This window comes from Bubalus kerabau, chromosome 4 (genome assembly GCF_029407905.1).
Source record: "Bubalus kerabau isolate K-KA32 ecotype Philippines breed swamp buffalo chromosome 4, PCC_UOA_SB_1v2, whole genome shotgun sequence".
Taxonomy (NCBI): Eukaryota; Metazoa; Chordata; class Mammalia; order Artiodactyla; family Bovidae; genus Bubalus; species Bubalus kerabau.
Window position 1 is genome coordinate 50,924,461 of NC_073627.1, and position 17,950 is coordinate 50,942,410.

General features: G+C 41.6%; 1 protein-coding gene across 6 annotated transcripts in view; it reads left to right on the forward strand.

Moving 5' to 3' along the window:
• ACACA (acetyl-CoA carboxylase alpha) overlaps positions 1–17,950 on the forward strand; it is a 288,803-nt gene that overhangs the window by 159,177 nt on the left and 111,676 nt on the right. For all 6 annotated transcript variants that reach the window (XM_055577329.1, XM_055577328.1, XM_055577332.1 and 3 more), the window contains 5 exons: positions 198–316; positions 11,037–11,060; positions 13,711–13,854; positions 14,600–14,696; positions 15,958–16,065. In XM_055577329.1, coding sequence (XP_055433304.1) covers positions 198–316; positions 11,037–11,060; positions 13,711–13,854; positions 14,600–14,696; positions 15,958–16,065 — 492 coding nt within the window. The remainder of the gene's footprint in view (positions 1–197; positions 317–11,036; positions 11,061–13,710; positions 13,855–14,599; positions 14,697–15,957; positions 16,066–17,950) is intronic.

Here is a 17,950-nt window from a genome sequence, read left to right on the forward strand (position 1 = left end):
TCATGGGTATAGTTGTAAGACTCCAGCCGTATTAATTAAAGCAAGGTATTTATGTATGTATTCGGCACTGGGACTTCTGTCAGCAGAGACCATCTTCTGCACCATACATCTCTTTTCAGGACTGTCTTTTCCCTGTGCTAACCACCTCTGAGTTTCTGTTTTTCAAGTGTATTTACTGAGGATTATTTTTTAACCAGGTGTATGTTCGAAGGGCTTATATCGCCTATGAGCTTAATAGCGTACAACACCGGCAGCTGAAGGACAACACCTGCGTGGTGGAATTCCAGTTCATGCTGCCCACATCGCATCCAAACAGGTGAGTCTGAGCTGCTGTGTGCACTCGAGCCAACCAGAGCTCTGGGGAGTTTGCGGGTGGGGTGGGGTAATGTGTGTGACCGTTCTCTGTGGTTATTTTCTTAGCTAGAAATGTAGAGCAGACAATGCATACATTTAAACCATGAGAGAAGAGCCTCTTGGCAGCTATTTCTTTTTTTTTTTTTTTTTTAACTTTTTAATCTTTGACCTGGAGAGAGACAATATGGTCTAATTTAGATACAAGGTTAAGGTGATTTCATTCATTTTTACTTGTGTTCTGTCATGGAGGAGGCATAGTTCTTTCTTTTTTTAAGTTAGAATTTACTGACATTTTATTTCTGGAGTTTTGCCAGAAAATCACATTTGTAGCAGTTTAAGTCAACAGGATGTAAAAATATTTAGGGTGGAATGCCTTTTTCCCCTTTATGTTTGCTGTGGGTTGAACCTGAACCAGTTTCATGATCTCTCCAAAAGCACACATGTAAATTTAGCAGTTGAAATTCAGTTTTTAAAAATCACACTTCAGAAAGCAAACTTAAATTCAAGTAAATTACTCATATAAGCCGTGTTAATTCCATTAATTTTACCTTCTTACGCCCTTAAAAAAAATGTACATATGGTAAATTGTTTCCAGTTCCAACAATAATACCAAAATATTGCTTTGGCTTTAAGATGGAAATACTTTCTCTAATAATCTCATTTTTTTTTCAAGTATTCCCAGGCAGTGAAAAACCTAGGAATTTCATCCCCACCTCTAGTCATCTCCCTTCCGTATTTTCATTCTCCTCAGTAATACCACAGGAAATATAAATAACCACAGCCAATCTTAAGCTGCACCCCCTCCATTTCTTCTTTATGGCCTTTGGTTCTTCACTCTGTATTACAAAGTACTGTGTCTTTGGGGATCCTTAGTTACAGACAACAGAAATGGTTCTGTTCTGAATTGCCACTTCACCCAAAGCAATAGCAGCTCTTCCTAGAGACAAAGAGGTGTGCGCGGAGACTTGCGGCCACTGAATGCCAGTGTCGATCCAGCAGAGGTCAGCAGCCGAGCAGCAGCGTCTTCAGAAAAAAGTACTTGTCTTCTTTGTCTCAGAAGGTCCCTTCACTCCTCTCCCTCGAAAATACCTTATGGCTGGCAGAAAAAAGCATATATCCTTGATTTAGCAAGCATCTCTCAGTACATTTTCGCCTCCATGGATTTCAGAATCTCATTTTCCAGAAACGAATGGCTGTCCTTCAGCGGGCAGGCAGGGTGCTCGTGGCGCACACGGGCTCAGCACTCGGGCTCTTTCCTCTCCTGCCTTCCTTGAGTAACTGTGGAGAACTACACGCTGTGCTTCCCACCCTTTGTAATGCTCAGGACGTTCGCTTTTTTCTTCCTGCTTTGGGCAGTGATTTGTAGTCTGGCTGCAGTGCTGCTTCTGATCTCCTTCCCTCCTCATTGCTCCCCTTGTCTCTCTGAATTGCTCTCCCTGTCCTACTTTCTTTATTTGAGGATCTGTGTCCAGTTTGGTGAGGGAAAGTCGGTTGGAAAATTGAGAGGAATGCCTCTGAACTGTTAAGAAATCTTATTCACCTTTCCTTCTCAGGGGTGTGACTCTGGTATGATGATTCTTGATATGGTGTCAAGACTTGTATACCTGTCCCTCCCAACATCCAAGGGGCACACATTCTTCTGGAGACCTGAACCGAATCTCGCTGTAGTCTTGCTGGCTTTCTAAAGTCTTCCTTGTGTATTCAGAATTATAAACTTAAACAACAGAAGCAGTATTGTAACTGCTTCAACAAAGACTTAAAAAAATAGAAGGAAAGATAAAATAATCTTTGTGAAAACCAGAGAAAATGCCTGAATTGTTTTAATGCTGTTTTAGATCTAAAGTCCTTTTGTTAGTTTAGTAATATAAAATTTACTGTTGTTTAGTGGCTAAGTCGTGTCTGACCCTTTTGTGACCCCATGGACTGTAGCCGGCCGGGCTCCTCTGTCTGTGGGATTTCCCAGGCAAGAATACTGGAGTGGGTGGCCATTTCCTTCTCCAGGGCATATTCCCATCCCAGGGATTGAACCTGTGTTTCCTGCATTGCCAGATGGGATTCTTTACCACTGAGCCACCAGGGAAGCCCATAAAATGAATTATCAGCTTTTAATTACAGAAAACTGTATTCAATTTTAAGAACATAGTTTATTCACTTATTACAAATTTGCTTGAATTTAGTTTTGTAAGATCTTACATTTTCTTACAAATGTTTCTGTTAACAATTTGCAGTTATGACTTTATCCTGACATCGGTTGGTATACTGCCATTCAGTTCTGACATTTACCACCTGGCGTTAGATGCCACACGTTAAGGGCTCAGATCCTCACAAAACTGCCCCTACTTCAGAATGTGGCCACAAGTGGGTTTCCTCGGCTGCCCACACTTCTGACCAACTGGCTGTAAATTTGGGGGGGGACCCATGACCCCTTTGAGTTCAGTAATTCACTAGAACAACTTACAGAACTCAGCAAAGTACTGTACGTATAAGCACAGTTTTATTATAAAAGATACAGATCCGGACCAACTCAATGAAGAGATACATAGAGTGAGGTCTGGGTGGGTCCTAAAAGAGTTTTCCCCTTCTTTCCCTGTACAATCCAGGTACCTAGTCCTCCTAGCATATCAATCTGTTCATCAACCAAGAAGTTCCATTGAACTTCAGGGTTCAGTGTTTCTATCAGGATTTCATTACGATGGCACCATTGATTGAATCATTGGCCACTTGATTAAACTCACCCTCCAGCTCCTGTCCCCTCCCCAGAGGTCCAGCTGACCCTCTAGTCACATGGTTGGTTTTTCTAGTGAGCAGACCCTGTCCTGAGTTATCTCATCTCTTAACATAAACTCAGGTGTAATCCAAGGAGCTCATGAATAATGAAGGCACTTCTATTACTTGAGAAATTCCAAGGATTTAGACAAAAGCCAAGTTCTTTATTATTTCATAGACCTACCACCCTTACAAAAGAATTCTTGAGTATCTTAGTTTTAGCTCTTTTTGAGCCAAGTTCCAACTTTTTTCCTAACCTCAGGACTTCTGTTGTTTTCTATTCTTGTTGTCAACGGCAGGCAATAAAGATTATTGTTTCTAATTCTACAGAAGTCAGTTACAGGGGACTGTCTACCAGTGTTCATTCCACTCTAAGTTCCGTAAAACTCAAGGATACGATTATGTCCACTAACCTCTAGATTAGTGATTCTCAGAATTAGCTGCTAAGTATTTTAAAAAATAAACCTACTGGGTTCCTGGCTCTCAAGATTCTGATTCATTTCAAACCAGAGTCCAGGGTATCACTTTTTTGAAAAAGCTTCTCTGATAATTCTGTTGAACATCTGCAGTTGGGAATCAGTACTACCAGACTTTCCCTGGTGGCTCAGCTAGTAAAGAATCCGCCTGCCATGTGGGAGACCTGGGTTCAATCCCTGGGTTGGGAAGATCCCCTGGAGAAGGGAACGGCTACCCACTCCAGTATTCTGGCCTGGAGAATTCCATGGACTGTTTAGTCCATGCATGGGGTTGCAAAGAGTCAGACACGACTGAGCAACTTTGATTTTCACTTTTACCACTAGACCAGCGCTGTCCAATAGAAATATATTGGACATATATTGCAAGCCATATATATAATTTAAAATTTTCTATCGGGCATATCTAATAAGAAACAGATAAAATAATAATTTTTTGTTGTTGTTGTTGTTGCACCACACTGCATGGCTTGTGGGATCTTAGTTCCCCAACCAGGGATTGAACCTGGGCCTTTGGCAGTGAGAGAGCGGAGTTCTAACCACTGGACTGCCAGGAAATGCTCAGATAAAATTACTTTAACATTTTATTTAACCCATTGTATCCAAAGTTTTATATTAATATGTAATAAAAAGTTATTAACCAGATATTTTCCATTCTTCTTACTAACTTTTTGGAATTTAGAGTGTATTCTCTGCTTCCAGCATGTCTCAATACAGACTAGCCATATTTCCAGCACTTCCTAGCCACATAGTCAACTCAACTGATCAAGAATTAATTAGGGCAATCACACTGAGTGCTCTGTTTTATGTTAGTGGTAGTGCCCCTGGAAGAATTTTTTTTTTTTTTTTTTTTTTACAAACTTTTATGTTGCTTATTTTGTAAATGGTTACAGGAAGCATTCACTTCTGACACTATAGATATACTACAGTATTTTATGCATGTTTTAAAAATTATTCAGTGAGAACATAGAACAGGCATATGAATATACACATTTTACATATCTAATTCTAAATTATTTTCCTGGTAGCTCAGATGGTAAAGCGTCTGTCTGTAATGTGGGCGACCTGGGTTTGATCCCTGGGTCGGGCAAATTCCCTGGAGAAGAAAATGGCAACCCACTCCAGTACTCTTAACAAACCAAAAATTCTTAGGGAAAAAATTACATACATTCTTTAACCAGTTTTTTGCATTTTCTTTCCTGATACTTGGTCTTCCCATTCCTAGCCAGGCATTCCTTCGAAGTAGACCAGACCTATCCAGAAAGTCCTTGGGAGTATCTTTCTATGCTGTATTTTCAAAGCAAAACACAGTCTCTTGTTGTGTATGGGGTCATCTTGTGGAATTCCATTCCTGTAGTTTGTTTTTGACTAGCGATTTAGCCTCTGTGGGTTTGGATGAAACATGGCTCTCTGTCTGCAGACTGACAACAGCAGGGTATTTTTTCAGGAAAATGCCCTAGAGGCCACTTGGATTGAAGGCCATGTCTCATTTGTACATGTTTTGATTATTTAGAGAAGTAGGCAAAACACAAGCAGCTGCCATGGCAGATAAGTGGAGCAGCCTCTGAGAAGAGAGAAGACACCCCCCTCTTTTTATTTTAGCATACTTGGGCAATTAGCATGTGGCGGACATGTTTGGTGCCTTTTTGCTTAGATTTATTGAGATACTTTGTATTGCTTGATGTTTTTCAATATTAAAATTTTTAAAAAATTTTATTGTGGAAAGAACATTTAACATGAGATCTACCCTCTTAAATTTTTAAGTATATAGTATATTACTGACTTTAGGTACAGTATCGCACAGCATAACTCTCTGGCTTATTCATTTTGCTGGACTGGAACTTGTTTGACATTTAATTACTGTGTGTTTCAGTATAATTTGACTGTGTTTTTTTTTTCTAATACACTTCTCAGTGTTAGGAAAGGCATCACATGACTAAACAGTCATTTAAAAGAAATAACCATTTCTTATTTCTGTGACCTTTCTTATCATCCTTCTTGCTAGGTAGGCTTCACTAAGGTATATTATCTTCTTCTTGCTCTTCCATGCAAGAGTTCCAATTTTTTTGGGGGGGGCGGGGAACTGTAGTTGGAACTTATTTAGCATGCTCAGGTCTTACTCACCAGTGTCCAGGTATTATCCAGTTTCCCTTTACCGAGGGAAACTCCTGGCTAGACGTACCCTATTCTTGTTAAATTCCCTTCTTAAATTCCTGACTTAAGCATAATAGGAAACCAGTGTATATGGAACACCTACATATATGAGAAATGTGTGTGTTTTCTTCCCTCTTTATCTTCTTAGCAAGTAAGGACTATGTCTTATTGTATGTGAATTTTTTTTTTTGAGGGGAGGAGATTTTGGATCTTTTTTTTTTTTTTTAAGGTAATTTGTAGTCTTTCAGAGAGAAATGAGTGGGTTTCTTTTAGTCATTTTCTTGGTGCAGGCGTAGTCATGATAGCTGATCCACACTGAGAGAACATTTTATTATCACGCAGACTTTTAGGGCTTAATTCTTTTGTCTAAGATTTCATCAGGCCAGCTCTTCATTGAGTTCAACCAATATTTTGCATGGATTAATCCTAGAACTCAAACTGCTATCATTCAGTATTCCCTTTTCTCTATTTCCAGGGAGGCCCAGAATTTAGACTCATAGGTGTGTGTGTATGTGTGTATTTTTTCTTATTCTGAATCCATAGTTCTATCATTCTCTTGTGCTGGTGATAGAAAAGCTTGTTACACTAAAGCCTCATCCTAAATGTGTTTTTGACGATTCATCGAATCGTTTGACATTCACAATTTTACTTAGCTTTGGACGTATTAAGCAACTCAGAATAATCTGGAAACAAATAGGCTCTTTAGGCAGCCTGTGTATTTCATCTTCTAAAATATAACTATATTTATGCAAACATATGTAAAGTATATTATCTCATAAACTCTATAGCTCTGCATATGGCTGTGCATATTATGACAGTCTGAGAGTATGAAATTTAAAACTCCAAATGATTTTCATAAGTAATACCTATTAGTGAACACAGTTCGTTTTTTAAAACTTTTTATTTGTGATTCAGATAAGAAGCATCACAGTTGAATCAGAAGATGGAAATACAATTTGTTGTGTATTTCTGTACAAACATAATGGGTGAGGACCGATTTCTTAGACGGAAATCCATGTTTTACGTTAACTTGAGTTGCACTGCACTTTCTCTGCTATTTGCTCCTTGTGAACTTGGCCCCCTGTGATAGAATGTTTTCATTCAAACACTTTCCACTTCTCTTGTCTCACATCCAGAAGAGATCGGCTGTGTTGTCCCCTGATAGCACGTTTCGGTCATGACTGTATTTAGGCTCTTGACACCTTCAGTTTCACTGTAGGTGGGTGGCCTCTGGACCTTCTTTTCACGAAGGAGGTTGTGAGGAAGTTTAGAAATCAGAGGCCCCTACCATGGGACTCATCAGTGACCCATTGCCATTCTTGAGAATCCTGGTAATCTTTGACACCCAGAGATTAGAACCCTTCTTTGGCTTGTACTCAGAGACTCAGAAGCCGTCCAATTTGTAGCATTTTTTAGCAGTGGGAGCGCTTGGTTGTAGTTGGCAGGCCAGAATGAGCTATAAATAAATAAAACCCCTACATCTCTTGCTTCCTTCATTCAAGGGAGTCTGCTGATAAGATGCAAGCATCTGGCAGAAGGGAAGATTCTCAGCAGGTTTAAGTGCTTACCATCGTGCTTTCTGGTATCTGTGGCTCAGCTTCTGGTCTCTGCTGCGTTATTTTGGCACTCTAGGCTCGTAAGCTTGGAGAGTCGAGTTTAAAACTCTCAATATATCATTAAGGTAGCCCAAGGTCCCTTCTTGTCAAGGAGGACTAGCTGATTCCAGGGGGAAGGAAGAGTGGAATCCTGGGCACCTGTAAATCCCTGTAGTTTTGTGCTGTGGATTTGTGGCTAATTATACAGCAGGCAATAGTAATGTGTTGTAGCTCTGTTGGCAGACTCGTTTCGGAAAGAGCAGAACCTTCCAACAGGGCAAAGAAGGGGCTTGGAAGAGGGCTGCAGATGAATGAAACAGTGTTCATTTTACTGTAAATGAAAGCTCTGCCATGGAATTGGGGCATCTGAACAGCAAGGAGGTGGTCAGGGAGACGCCAACAGAAATACATGGTTCAGATGTGTTTTACAGCTCCTGATTCAGACTCTTCTGCAGAAACATAGTCACACAAGGAGACCACCACTGGTCACAGCCAGTCAAATTGCTCTTTCTCCGATGGTACTGCTGTTAGCAACCACTAGTAGGTTATTCAGCCGACCTCTTCTGATTCTGCTTTGCTGCCTGATTTCAAAAGATTTTCCTTATCCTGGCTCTGAGTCACAGCTTTATATAACCACTGCTTGTTTGCATGCATCCCCAATCATTTTCCTATAGGGTCTCCTTTTTTTCCCCTACAAGTTAGAAGGCAGAAGAATCAGGAACATTTTTATATGATACTAGATTTATGTAGGGCCAGCTCGAATTCAGCAAAATGAAATTCAGCTGGAAGGGATGGTAAAAGGCTCCGAGAACTTGTGACTGCCAGAGAAGTCAGTGTTCCTTAAATAAAGAGGATTCAGCCAGCCGGCAGCAACTCTGACTTTGCATTCATATTGAAGCAGGCTCTCCAGCCATCCTAGGCAGGCAGATCAATAAAATCAGAGGTGACTTAATGCTGAGGACCTCAGCATTCATAGGATTTCTCTTGTCCTCCTTTAAATTTAGTCTATATCGATGTGGAATGCTAGCCTCTGGAGCTGAGGTGAGAAAATGCCAGGTCTGGATTCTGGTTTATGACACTTTATTTAGCAGTGTCCTTGGAAAACATCCCCTTTGATTTCTCAGTTACCACATCTGTAAAATGGAGCTAATCTCCTGGAAGGAAAATGATTCTAATATTTTTCAAAACATAGTGAATGAAGATTCGTCATCTTAAGTTCTCTGAAGACCTAAACAGCAAATATCTTACAAATGAATTTATACTTTTTTTTTTTTTTGTATTTGAGAATGCAATTGATTGCCCTGTCAGAGATTGAGCAATTTATTTTTGCATGATGAGTATGCAGTGAAATATGGCAGATTTTATTTTATTTTCAGCTATATAAATGGGATATTTGACTTATATACGATCTCCATGTTGGTTGTTGATTTATGTGCAGACCACTGATCAAGCTTTCTGGTATATCACAGTAGTGTGCAGTGTGCCACATAGGTCATTTTCTTAAATTGATCAAATAGCCCCTATATAGAGTAACAAAATATATAAATGATTGTTACGGACACAGCTAAGTATTTACTTTGTAGTAGAGAGTTTAACCTTCCCTGCTTATCTCCCCAACAGCCCCACAGATTCTTATTCTACCAAAGGGGATAAACTGACTCTAAACTTACCTCCTAGATGATCGATCTGAGGCCAGTCCTTTAAAGACTGGAGACATTGGGAGTTTTGTTCTTACCCCATACTGTGTAGGTGGTGCCCGATTCTATAACAAAGCAGCAGGGGGCTCCCTGTGCGAGCTAACGGATTGCTGATAGAGAAAGGGCTGTCTTTTTGTTGGTGGCATTCTTTTCAATTCAGGCGCTTTTCTGCTGAAAACTTGGCCCTCATCCTGGGAAGGACTCCCTAAGGGATTCGAGTGGAGCCACAGAAGCAGTGAGACCATTTTATTAGTGTAAGAAATTAGTTAACAGTTGAGAGAGATTACCCTGGTTTCTGAATCCCTGAACTCTGGATGCAAAGGACCCTGAGATGCTTTGTTTGTAGGGTCCTTCTCTCTGCACTGAAGTTTATCGTTTAGAGCCTGTGCAGGTGGCCTTTTTCTTGAGAATCCTTTATATCTTAAAAGGAAGACTTTCCTATATTCTCATTAGCATTTCCTATTAGTTTTCTGCTTCTGCTCTAGAACCCATGAGTGCTTGTTGTTTGCTGATGAGGACCAAGTGCATGATAACGAAGGACCTCTTGTAAAATGAAACCCATTCCCCCAAAGAGAGACTGAAAGAATCCAAAGAGCAAAGGTGCAGGCTTTTGCACTCAGAGGTTGCTCTTGCTGCCTTAGGAATCCACTCTGTGATACAGGTTTGATGCAAAGAGCATCGCTACTCACAAATCACGCGAGGTATACAGTTTGTGTGCAGTGATATGTCACAGCTCTTTATTTATATGGCCAGCTCAGTCTATTCTGCTCCTTTCACTGCCATGGAAAGTGCATCATTTTCCTCCCTCTCTCCTCCTTCCCACATATCATCAGCACCACCCACTCTGTTCTGCCCATTAAGTCCTCTGTGTGCCAGAAAACCCCAACAATGATTAAATGCTGATAAAAGAGTGTTAGAAGGTTAAAATATCAACCAATCAACCCCCTTACAGGACTCCTAAATTGTAGGTGGTGAGTGTAACTTTTCCCTTTTACCATTGAAAATAAGGGCTTTTATTTGGGGTTTTTTGATTTGTTTGTTTGTTTCAGTTGAGGAAATGACTGATGTCAAATTAAAGGGGGAGAAAAGCATTGGTGGTAAAGACCAAAGATAATGCAAGAGACTTGCTTCACAGTTTCCATTCTTATCCTAGAGTTCCTCTCATGATTCGGAAGCATTCTCTATCAGGAGATTCTAGGGCTTGCCAAATCTAGGTAAGGTTGTATTCACGGAAGGCCCAGAGATTTTAAATGTTTAAATGTCAAGATTGCCCTAAATTAATTTTGTTTAAAAAATATTAATTTGTAACAGTTTAACTAGTCTAATCAGGGAATCGTTAATCAACACCTTCCTGCATAATTTTAGCTTTAAGCTCCTATAGCACAGAATACCTGTCTTTCCTACACCACCCCCAACCCCACCCCCACCACTCTACAGGAGTGGGGTGAAAGAGAACTAGAAAAAGTACTTGGGAACCCAGATTCCTGGTGTCTTTTCTCTAATTTAGAGGAGAGTTTTTAGGTTCCTCACACATCCTGGAAGATCAATTAATGTGGGAAAGGCTGTGGCGTCAACTTCTCTGAACCTCCTTATGGCATTTTTAGTAAAACAGGAGCAAGTAAGATGCTCTCAGAATCTTGTCAAGAATTATACCTCATGTTGAAGCTTAAGATAATATACCATATCATACAGCTTCAATTAATTTTCATGAGCCTATCTTTTATCTTTACTCTGCATTATTTTTGGTAATAGAGCTATTAAAAAAAAAGTGGAAAATACACTTTGACCCTTTCCATCAACAGCTGCTGTGGTAAGGTAGGTCAGCCTCTTTGGAGGCACCCAGCGGGTAGAAGCGTAATGAGCACTTAACTATGTCTGCTGAAGGCCAGAGCCGCCACCCTGGGACTCCTCACGACGGGTCTGTATCTGCTCTGACAGTTCTTTTATTGTGGCTTTCCCTAACCTCTTGGTAACTAACTGTGGTTGTTTAATTACAGAGGGAACATCCCCACGCTAAACAGGTACCGTATATTTAGTTTTTTTCCAATTAAAAGCATCTTTTTTTGTAACTTAGTGAAACCAGGAGAAAAAAATAACACTTCATTTGACAAGCTAATATGTTATCTTTCTGCTCGGAGGTCCTGAGCTCCCCTCTGGACATACTAAACTATACTTTGTGTTTGGAAAACATGTCTTCAGCTTTTCTCCAGCCATTCAAAAAGCAACACTCAAAAAGTATGGACAGCTCCTGTCTCGCTGTGGACAGTAGGGGAATGAATCAGCTGTCCGATGTTCAGCTTTGCTGTAAACATCTTCTTTTGCTAAGTTCTCTGTCTAGTTTGGGGCTTTCAGAGGAGAAACCCTTATGGTCACTCCTATCCTGGCAAACTATTCCTCAGTTTTTCAATTTTTTAGTTTCTCTAATTTGCGCCTCCTTTGTGAGGAACGCACAGGCAGAAATAGCTGATCTCATGTTTTATCAGTTTGTTAGCTGTTTTTCTAAAGTGTTAACGATGCTATGCAAGTCAAGTTTTATCTCAGACCTATAATGAGTTTGACACTGGAAGAGTGTATCTAAAGTTTTGATGTGTGTAGCCCTGTGAAGACGTTTCCAGACTGATATAACAGAGTGGTACTTTTAATACGTTGAGTTCCTTCTGCTCCTGAACCCAGCAAGGCAACACAATGCAAGTTTGAGAGGAAAGTAATTCTGATTGGAATCCACCAAGTGCTACAGTTGGTGTTGAGCTCTTTGTAGATGACCAGCTGTACACTGAAATATGTATAGACTTGTGTTTATTTTGTGCCTCTCCCTTTAAATATTAAGTAATCAAAACTGGATATAGCTTTTATAGCCTCCAGTTTGGATGGGGAGAGGAAAGGGAGTGCTTCTGTTTGGTCCCCTCGTCTGCTCTTGGAGGGTAGGCTTGCTTCATTCCTGCCTGCCTTTAGCTGTCCTGGCCCAAGAGCGTAGTATCAGAGGAAACAGAAATATGGGTATTTTTCCCATGGGGTCTCAGTTGAGCGATAAAGATGCTTAACCCCATGCTTGCCGCAAACACAACCTGTTAGCAACTTCAGGAGTTCCCTTTAAGGGTTATCTGGACTCTCTTTCCTGTCTAACACCAGGCAGGTAGAAAAGATACAATGCCTCACAAACTTGCTCCTTTACTAAATACATTTGGTGATCCTAGAAAAGAGGATGATAGCATTTCTGAGTTTATACAGCTCTGAATCCCGGTTTCTAGTGAGCACCATGTGTAAGACTTGCTTGCCATGTGCTTCGTCTGTCTGTCTCATTCATGGTATCAGTGGTTTCCTCTCCCACTCTACCTTCTAGTCCCTGGTACTGTCAGAAGATGAAGTACTTTTTCATGGTCGTCTGCCAAGGGAATAAAAACCTGGAGTGTCAGTCTCTATAGTCTGTGTGAGCAACAGTCCCATTTATAAAAAATTCCGTTGCCATTTATAATTGCAACAGAGTATATTGCATTTGCAACAGAGTATTTGCAACAATATATACCCATATCTGGAGTCCACCTTGCTGGCGTCTTGCGCCCTGCAATACTGCAGGTGGTGCATTTGGAGATTTTTGAGCAGCTCCCCAGAGTTCAGGTGCCATTGCCATGCTCTGAACTTGCTTCCGCTCAGTATGCCGGTAACATGTGTCGGGAAGTCCTGGAGGCACCCTTTAGGGTGGTCCTTCCTGAGAGGCTGTCCTGATTGGCTGGGCATCACCACACTGTCCAGCAGTGCCTGTCAGTACGCACTGCTGCGGCACATCAAGGAATATCCAGGTTCATTACATTTTTAGATTGAACAGATCCATTCCCTTTGAGCATCTCCATTTATACATGTTGGTCCTGCTTACACATACTTTGAGACGCATGCTCTGCCCTTTTGTACTCTGCTGGGATGAATTAAGGGCTTTTACTAACGATATGCTTACTTTGGTATAGAAACGTTTAAATATAAAAAAGGCAATTTGGCAAAACTGTTTCTCTTTCAAAAAGGGAGGAGCTATAATCCTTATGACTACTCTTCCCATCAGCCCAGTAAAGGAAAAGATAGATACCTCAGTAAAGTTCCTTTTATAGACTGCGACTTGCTTCTCTTTGATGAAACATGGGTTTTTGTGTCTGTGTTTTTTTTTTTAATAATGATTCACTAAACCATTCCAGATGACTTAGAGTTGTTGTTGTACATGTGGATATCTATCTGTGAATCCTTAATCTATTACAGTTCCTAGAGAAAAATACCTCCAGTGTTGCCTAGCTACCACTCACTTGGCTGGCTTACTTCCTTTTAAAAGAGAGGATGTTTGGGGGAAGGGGAAGATGCAGGATGGTTTTTCACCCCTATGTGCTCTTCATTCACTAGACATGTCATGATGTCAGTGTGTGAAAACCGCCATGTTATTATTCCTTAGGTTTTTACGTGGAGAAATTTATGGGGTGGTAAAAATATTGTTTGTGTGGAGGGAAAATCCCAAGGCAAGCGTTAACGTGAGTCTAGAAACATGGGCTTCTCCACAGTGGGTCAAAAACCAAACCTGCTCTCTGCCACCCGACCCTGTTTCACCTCTCTCCCAGCTCCTTTCCTCTGTTGTGGCTCTCCCAGTCCTTGCTCCTACCCTCCTTGTCTAACGCACTCGATTGAATTACCATTTAGAATGTCCTTCTCCTCCAACCTCAACCACTACGGCATGACTCACGTAGCCAGTGTCAGCGACGTGCTGCTGGACAACGCGTTCACTCCGCCGTGTCAGCGGATGGGCGGGATGGTCTCTTTTCGGACCTTTGAAGATTTTGTCAGGTAAGGCATCTCAGATTTCTGCGGAGTGAATAGAGGCTCCCGGATTAGCCACGAGCCCGCTAAGGAGATGTAGCCCTCACTGTTACATGCCCCAGGAGAGGTATCTGTCCTTCCTTTCCACTCGCCCCGTGCAGACCCTACAAGCCTCTACTTGTTATATGGGTCTGGTCAGAAGAAAAGGAACAAACAAAAACCATCTTTTCCTCAGTAGCTAGAAGAAGCAGCTGTCTGCTCTGTGATGAGTGACATGTCAGGAGAAATTAAACACAACACTAGAGTGAGCCCCACCAGAGACGAAGCATCTTTTGATTAAATGCATTCAGCACCTATCTCTGGGTGTACCCTGACGCATTAGCCTGGGGCAGGGGTAGCTACCGTGGTCTGCCACTGCCCTAGCCCAGGCGCTCCCGTTACTTTAAGGCCGGTGGCGACAGCGGTGCTCGCAGCTTTCATATGAAGCAAACAGAAAGCACAGCCGCAAAGCTCGAGACTGTTCTTTTTAAAATAGGGTTTATGTATGCTTTAGTAAAGTTTAAGCCATCCATCCTCCTAATTTCTGCCCCATGGTAGAAATTCTGCATGTCCTCTCTAGCCACTGGTGATTCTGTTCAGTTGACTGCTGAGCACGGGATAGGACAGATGGTTCTTTCAGACAGAGCTGGCCATGGCAGTGTTCGTCTTCTGCCACTTCGGGTTTCTGCCCCTTTTCATGGTGGGTGTTTCTTTGGTATTTGGTATTTTTTAGGATCTTTGATGACGTGATGGGCTGCTTCTGTGATTCCCCACCCCAAAGCCCGACCTTCCCTGAGGCAGGTCACACGTCTCTGTATGACGAAGACAAGGTACAGTGTCCCTTTTGGGAGAATGCTTTGCCTCTTCAGATTCAGAACTTGTACTGTGTACTCTCTCTCTCTCAAACATTTATTTATTTAAATTTTTTATTTATTTGGCTGCAGCGGGTCTTAGTTCTGGCACATAGGCTTAGTTGCTCTGAGGCCTCAGTTCAGTTCAGTTCAGTCACTCCGTCGTGCCCGACTCTTTGCTACCCCTTGAATCGCAGCACGCCAGGCCTCCCTGTCCATCACCAACTCCCGGAGTTCACTCAAACTCACGTCCATCGAGTCGGTGATGCCATCCAGCCATCTCATCCTCTGTCGTCCCCTTCTCCTCCTGCCCCCAATCCCTCCCAGCATCAGGATCTTAGTTCCCTGACCAGGGATCAAACCCATGTTCCCTGCATTGCAAGATGGATTCTAAACCACTGAACCACCAGGGAGGTCCCCTGTGTACTCTCTTTATTATTATTATTTAATTATATATACCTCATTTAAGTATTTTTGGAAACAGGTAGAACATAAATTTTAACCTAAAAACAAAAATAACTTTATTAAGCATGGAATCCATAGTGTAGAATGAACTCGGCTATATGCTCTGCAGCTGCCTCTGAGTCTCTGAATATTGCTTCAAAGACTTGAGCTTTGGTTGCTTTAACTCTTAATCATGGATGGCTTGTATATTTGCAGAGCAGTGCTTTTGTATCTTCAATAAATGGTGGGCTTCAGATAGTAGAAGAAAATAGGCATTTTGTTTAAAATTTTGTCCTTTTATTAAACCCTTCTTTCCATTTCTCAGTAAGCACTTGGTCCTGGTTTTTCCCTACCAGGTTATTTTCCCAGAATGGTTCGATGTTTCCTCTGTTTGACAAATTGTTAGGAAATATATTACCTGGGAATATGTTCAGATAGCTTCTTTTCCTCCTTTTCCTTTACATTATGTGAAGAAATGTTGCAAATGGTTTCATTCCCATTTTATCGGTGAAAAGGTTGAGACAGTGGTCTTCAAGTTCATAGCAAGTTAAGATTTGGGGCCACCTCTAATTATGCCTTTGCCACCGTATTTTTTAAAAGTTAGGTGTCTTTAGTCTCCATTGTGGGTGTTGGGCAGTGGTTTCATTGTCTTATTCACACAAGTGGGCAACCCAAAAATATTCTGGAAAGGGGGGGCATGTCTCTTTTCCTAGTATCCTACCAAGTACTGTAACTTTTCTCTGCCCCCGTATTAGCTAACCTCCTGAGTGCTTTGTGTCATATTCTTGGGTTACAGGTCCCCAGGGATGAACCAATTCACATTTTGAATGTGGCTATCAAAACAGACTGTGACATCGAGGATGACAGTCTAGCAGCTATGTTCCGAGAGTTTACCCAGCAAAACGTAAGTCTTCATGTGGGTGGACACTGGTGATGGCCCCTTTCCTGCAGCCTGTGTGACATATCCACCCTTTTCTCAATTGCTACTTATAAGGCCTTATCACTGACAATGGCTGTGTCTTTGACATAGTTCTGCCTCTAGGGGTAAAATTCCAAAGTGATTTAATAGTGTGAAATACATATCTTTTTTATGTCAAGAAGTATAGAACTTAAGTATTCAAAATGTTTTAAGGAAGAGAAGTATATTGCTGGATCTTTTCCAGAGCTCCAGTCTTGAACTTCACCTGCTGAATTTCCTTTGATGACTTAACCACACATGTCTAGGCCCAAGCTCCCCTCATGCTCCCTCTATGTCTTTCCCTCTCAGCCCTGAAAATATCAGTTATAGTTCCATCCTCCTTTCAATTTTATGTCACTTGGATATCTTGTGTTGACATCACACTCCATAGTCGAGGCCTGAATTCCCATCATTTTCCTTCACATCTTCTGATTCCCACATCCCCCACCAAAAAACTAAACAGGAACAAAAATAACCTCAAGTAACCAAACCCTTTGTGCCCAGTCATTCAGAAATCATTGCCTTCTTTCTCTTGTTTGCAGTCACTTATTCTACCCCTCCCTCCCTGCCCGTTCCTTCCTCCCTTCGCTTCCAGCCCCCTTCTTTTCAGTTTTTAATTCCCACTACCATCTCTCTAGTTTAGACCCCTCCTCACCTCACTGAGACATTGTGACAGGCTTACTTCTGATCCTCACGCATCCCCTCCAGAGAGTCTCCATTCCGCTGACGGGCACAAAGACAGATGTCCACGGTGCCCCCTTGCACTCAGCAGTGATTCTCTCTGACCTTCCGGGCACCTCCTCGTCTTACTGTTTAACATCAGCCTATTAATGAAGGCCCACAGTCTAGCCTTTGCTTTTCCATGAAAAGACCCAGGTCTTTGTCTCATCTACCTTGTCTGCTTGCTCTCTTCAGCTGCCCCTTATCTGGAATGTTTTCTACTTTTCTTCCTTCTTCCTTCCTGTCTCCTGTCTCCCCCTCCCCCTTATTATCTAAATCCTGTTTTAAGAACTGTCTCCAATTTTCCCTCTTTTATGAGGGCTTCTCTGGGTAGCCTTAACTAAGATGTGTTTTCCTCCCTTGGATTTCTAGTTGGTCAGTATAAATTGATTAACAATAATAATACTTTTAATTTTGAAAGCCACCTGTGTAAATTTTTTAACTTACTAACACTTTACTACAATCCCATGGGGTTAGATTAATCAGGAATTATTCCAGCTATACATGTGGGGAAAAGCTCAAGCTCAAAGAGGTTAAAGCCCTTTAATCACCAGTTGGCAGGTGATAGAGAAAAACAACTAGAATTTAAGGCTTTGATACCAGCTCTAGGGGGCACAGATCTAGGCACTTTAATAAATAATACATTCAGATGCTTGTAGTCTAATGTTCAAAATGATCGTCTGTGCCGTATGATAAATGCCAGTGTACCCTTCCTCAGCTGCCCTTCATTACAGTGTGTGCTCTTTGAACAGAAAGCATCTAGCCCGTAGTGCTTGTCTAAAGAACTCAATGGATTTTTTTCTTTTTTGGCCACACCTGGTGGCATGTGGGATCTTAGTTCCCCAACCAGGGATTGAACCCACATCCACTGCATTGGAAACATGGCATCTTAACCACTGGACCATCAGTGATGTCCGAGAGATTTTTAAAAATCCCACAGTGTAAACAATTAGTGCCACAGGTGCTCACATCCTGTCATGCTAATGGTCAGACCAAGGAAAAGATGGTAATTTTGTGCTTAACATGTGTCCTAGCATTTTCCCCATGATGCTTTCACAGCATGTGAACTGGAATGTGGGGCTGTAGTGAGGAAAGGTCCTTCCAGAGAAGT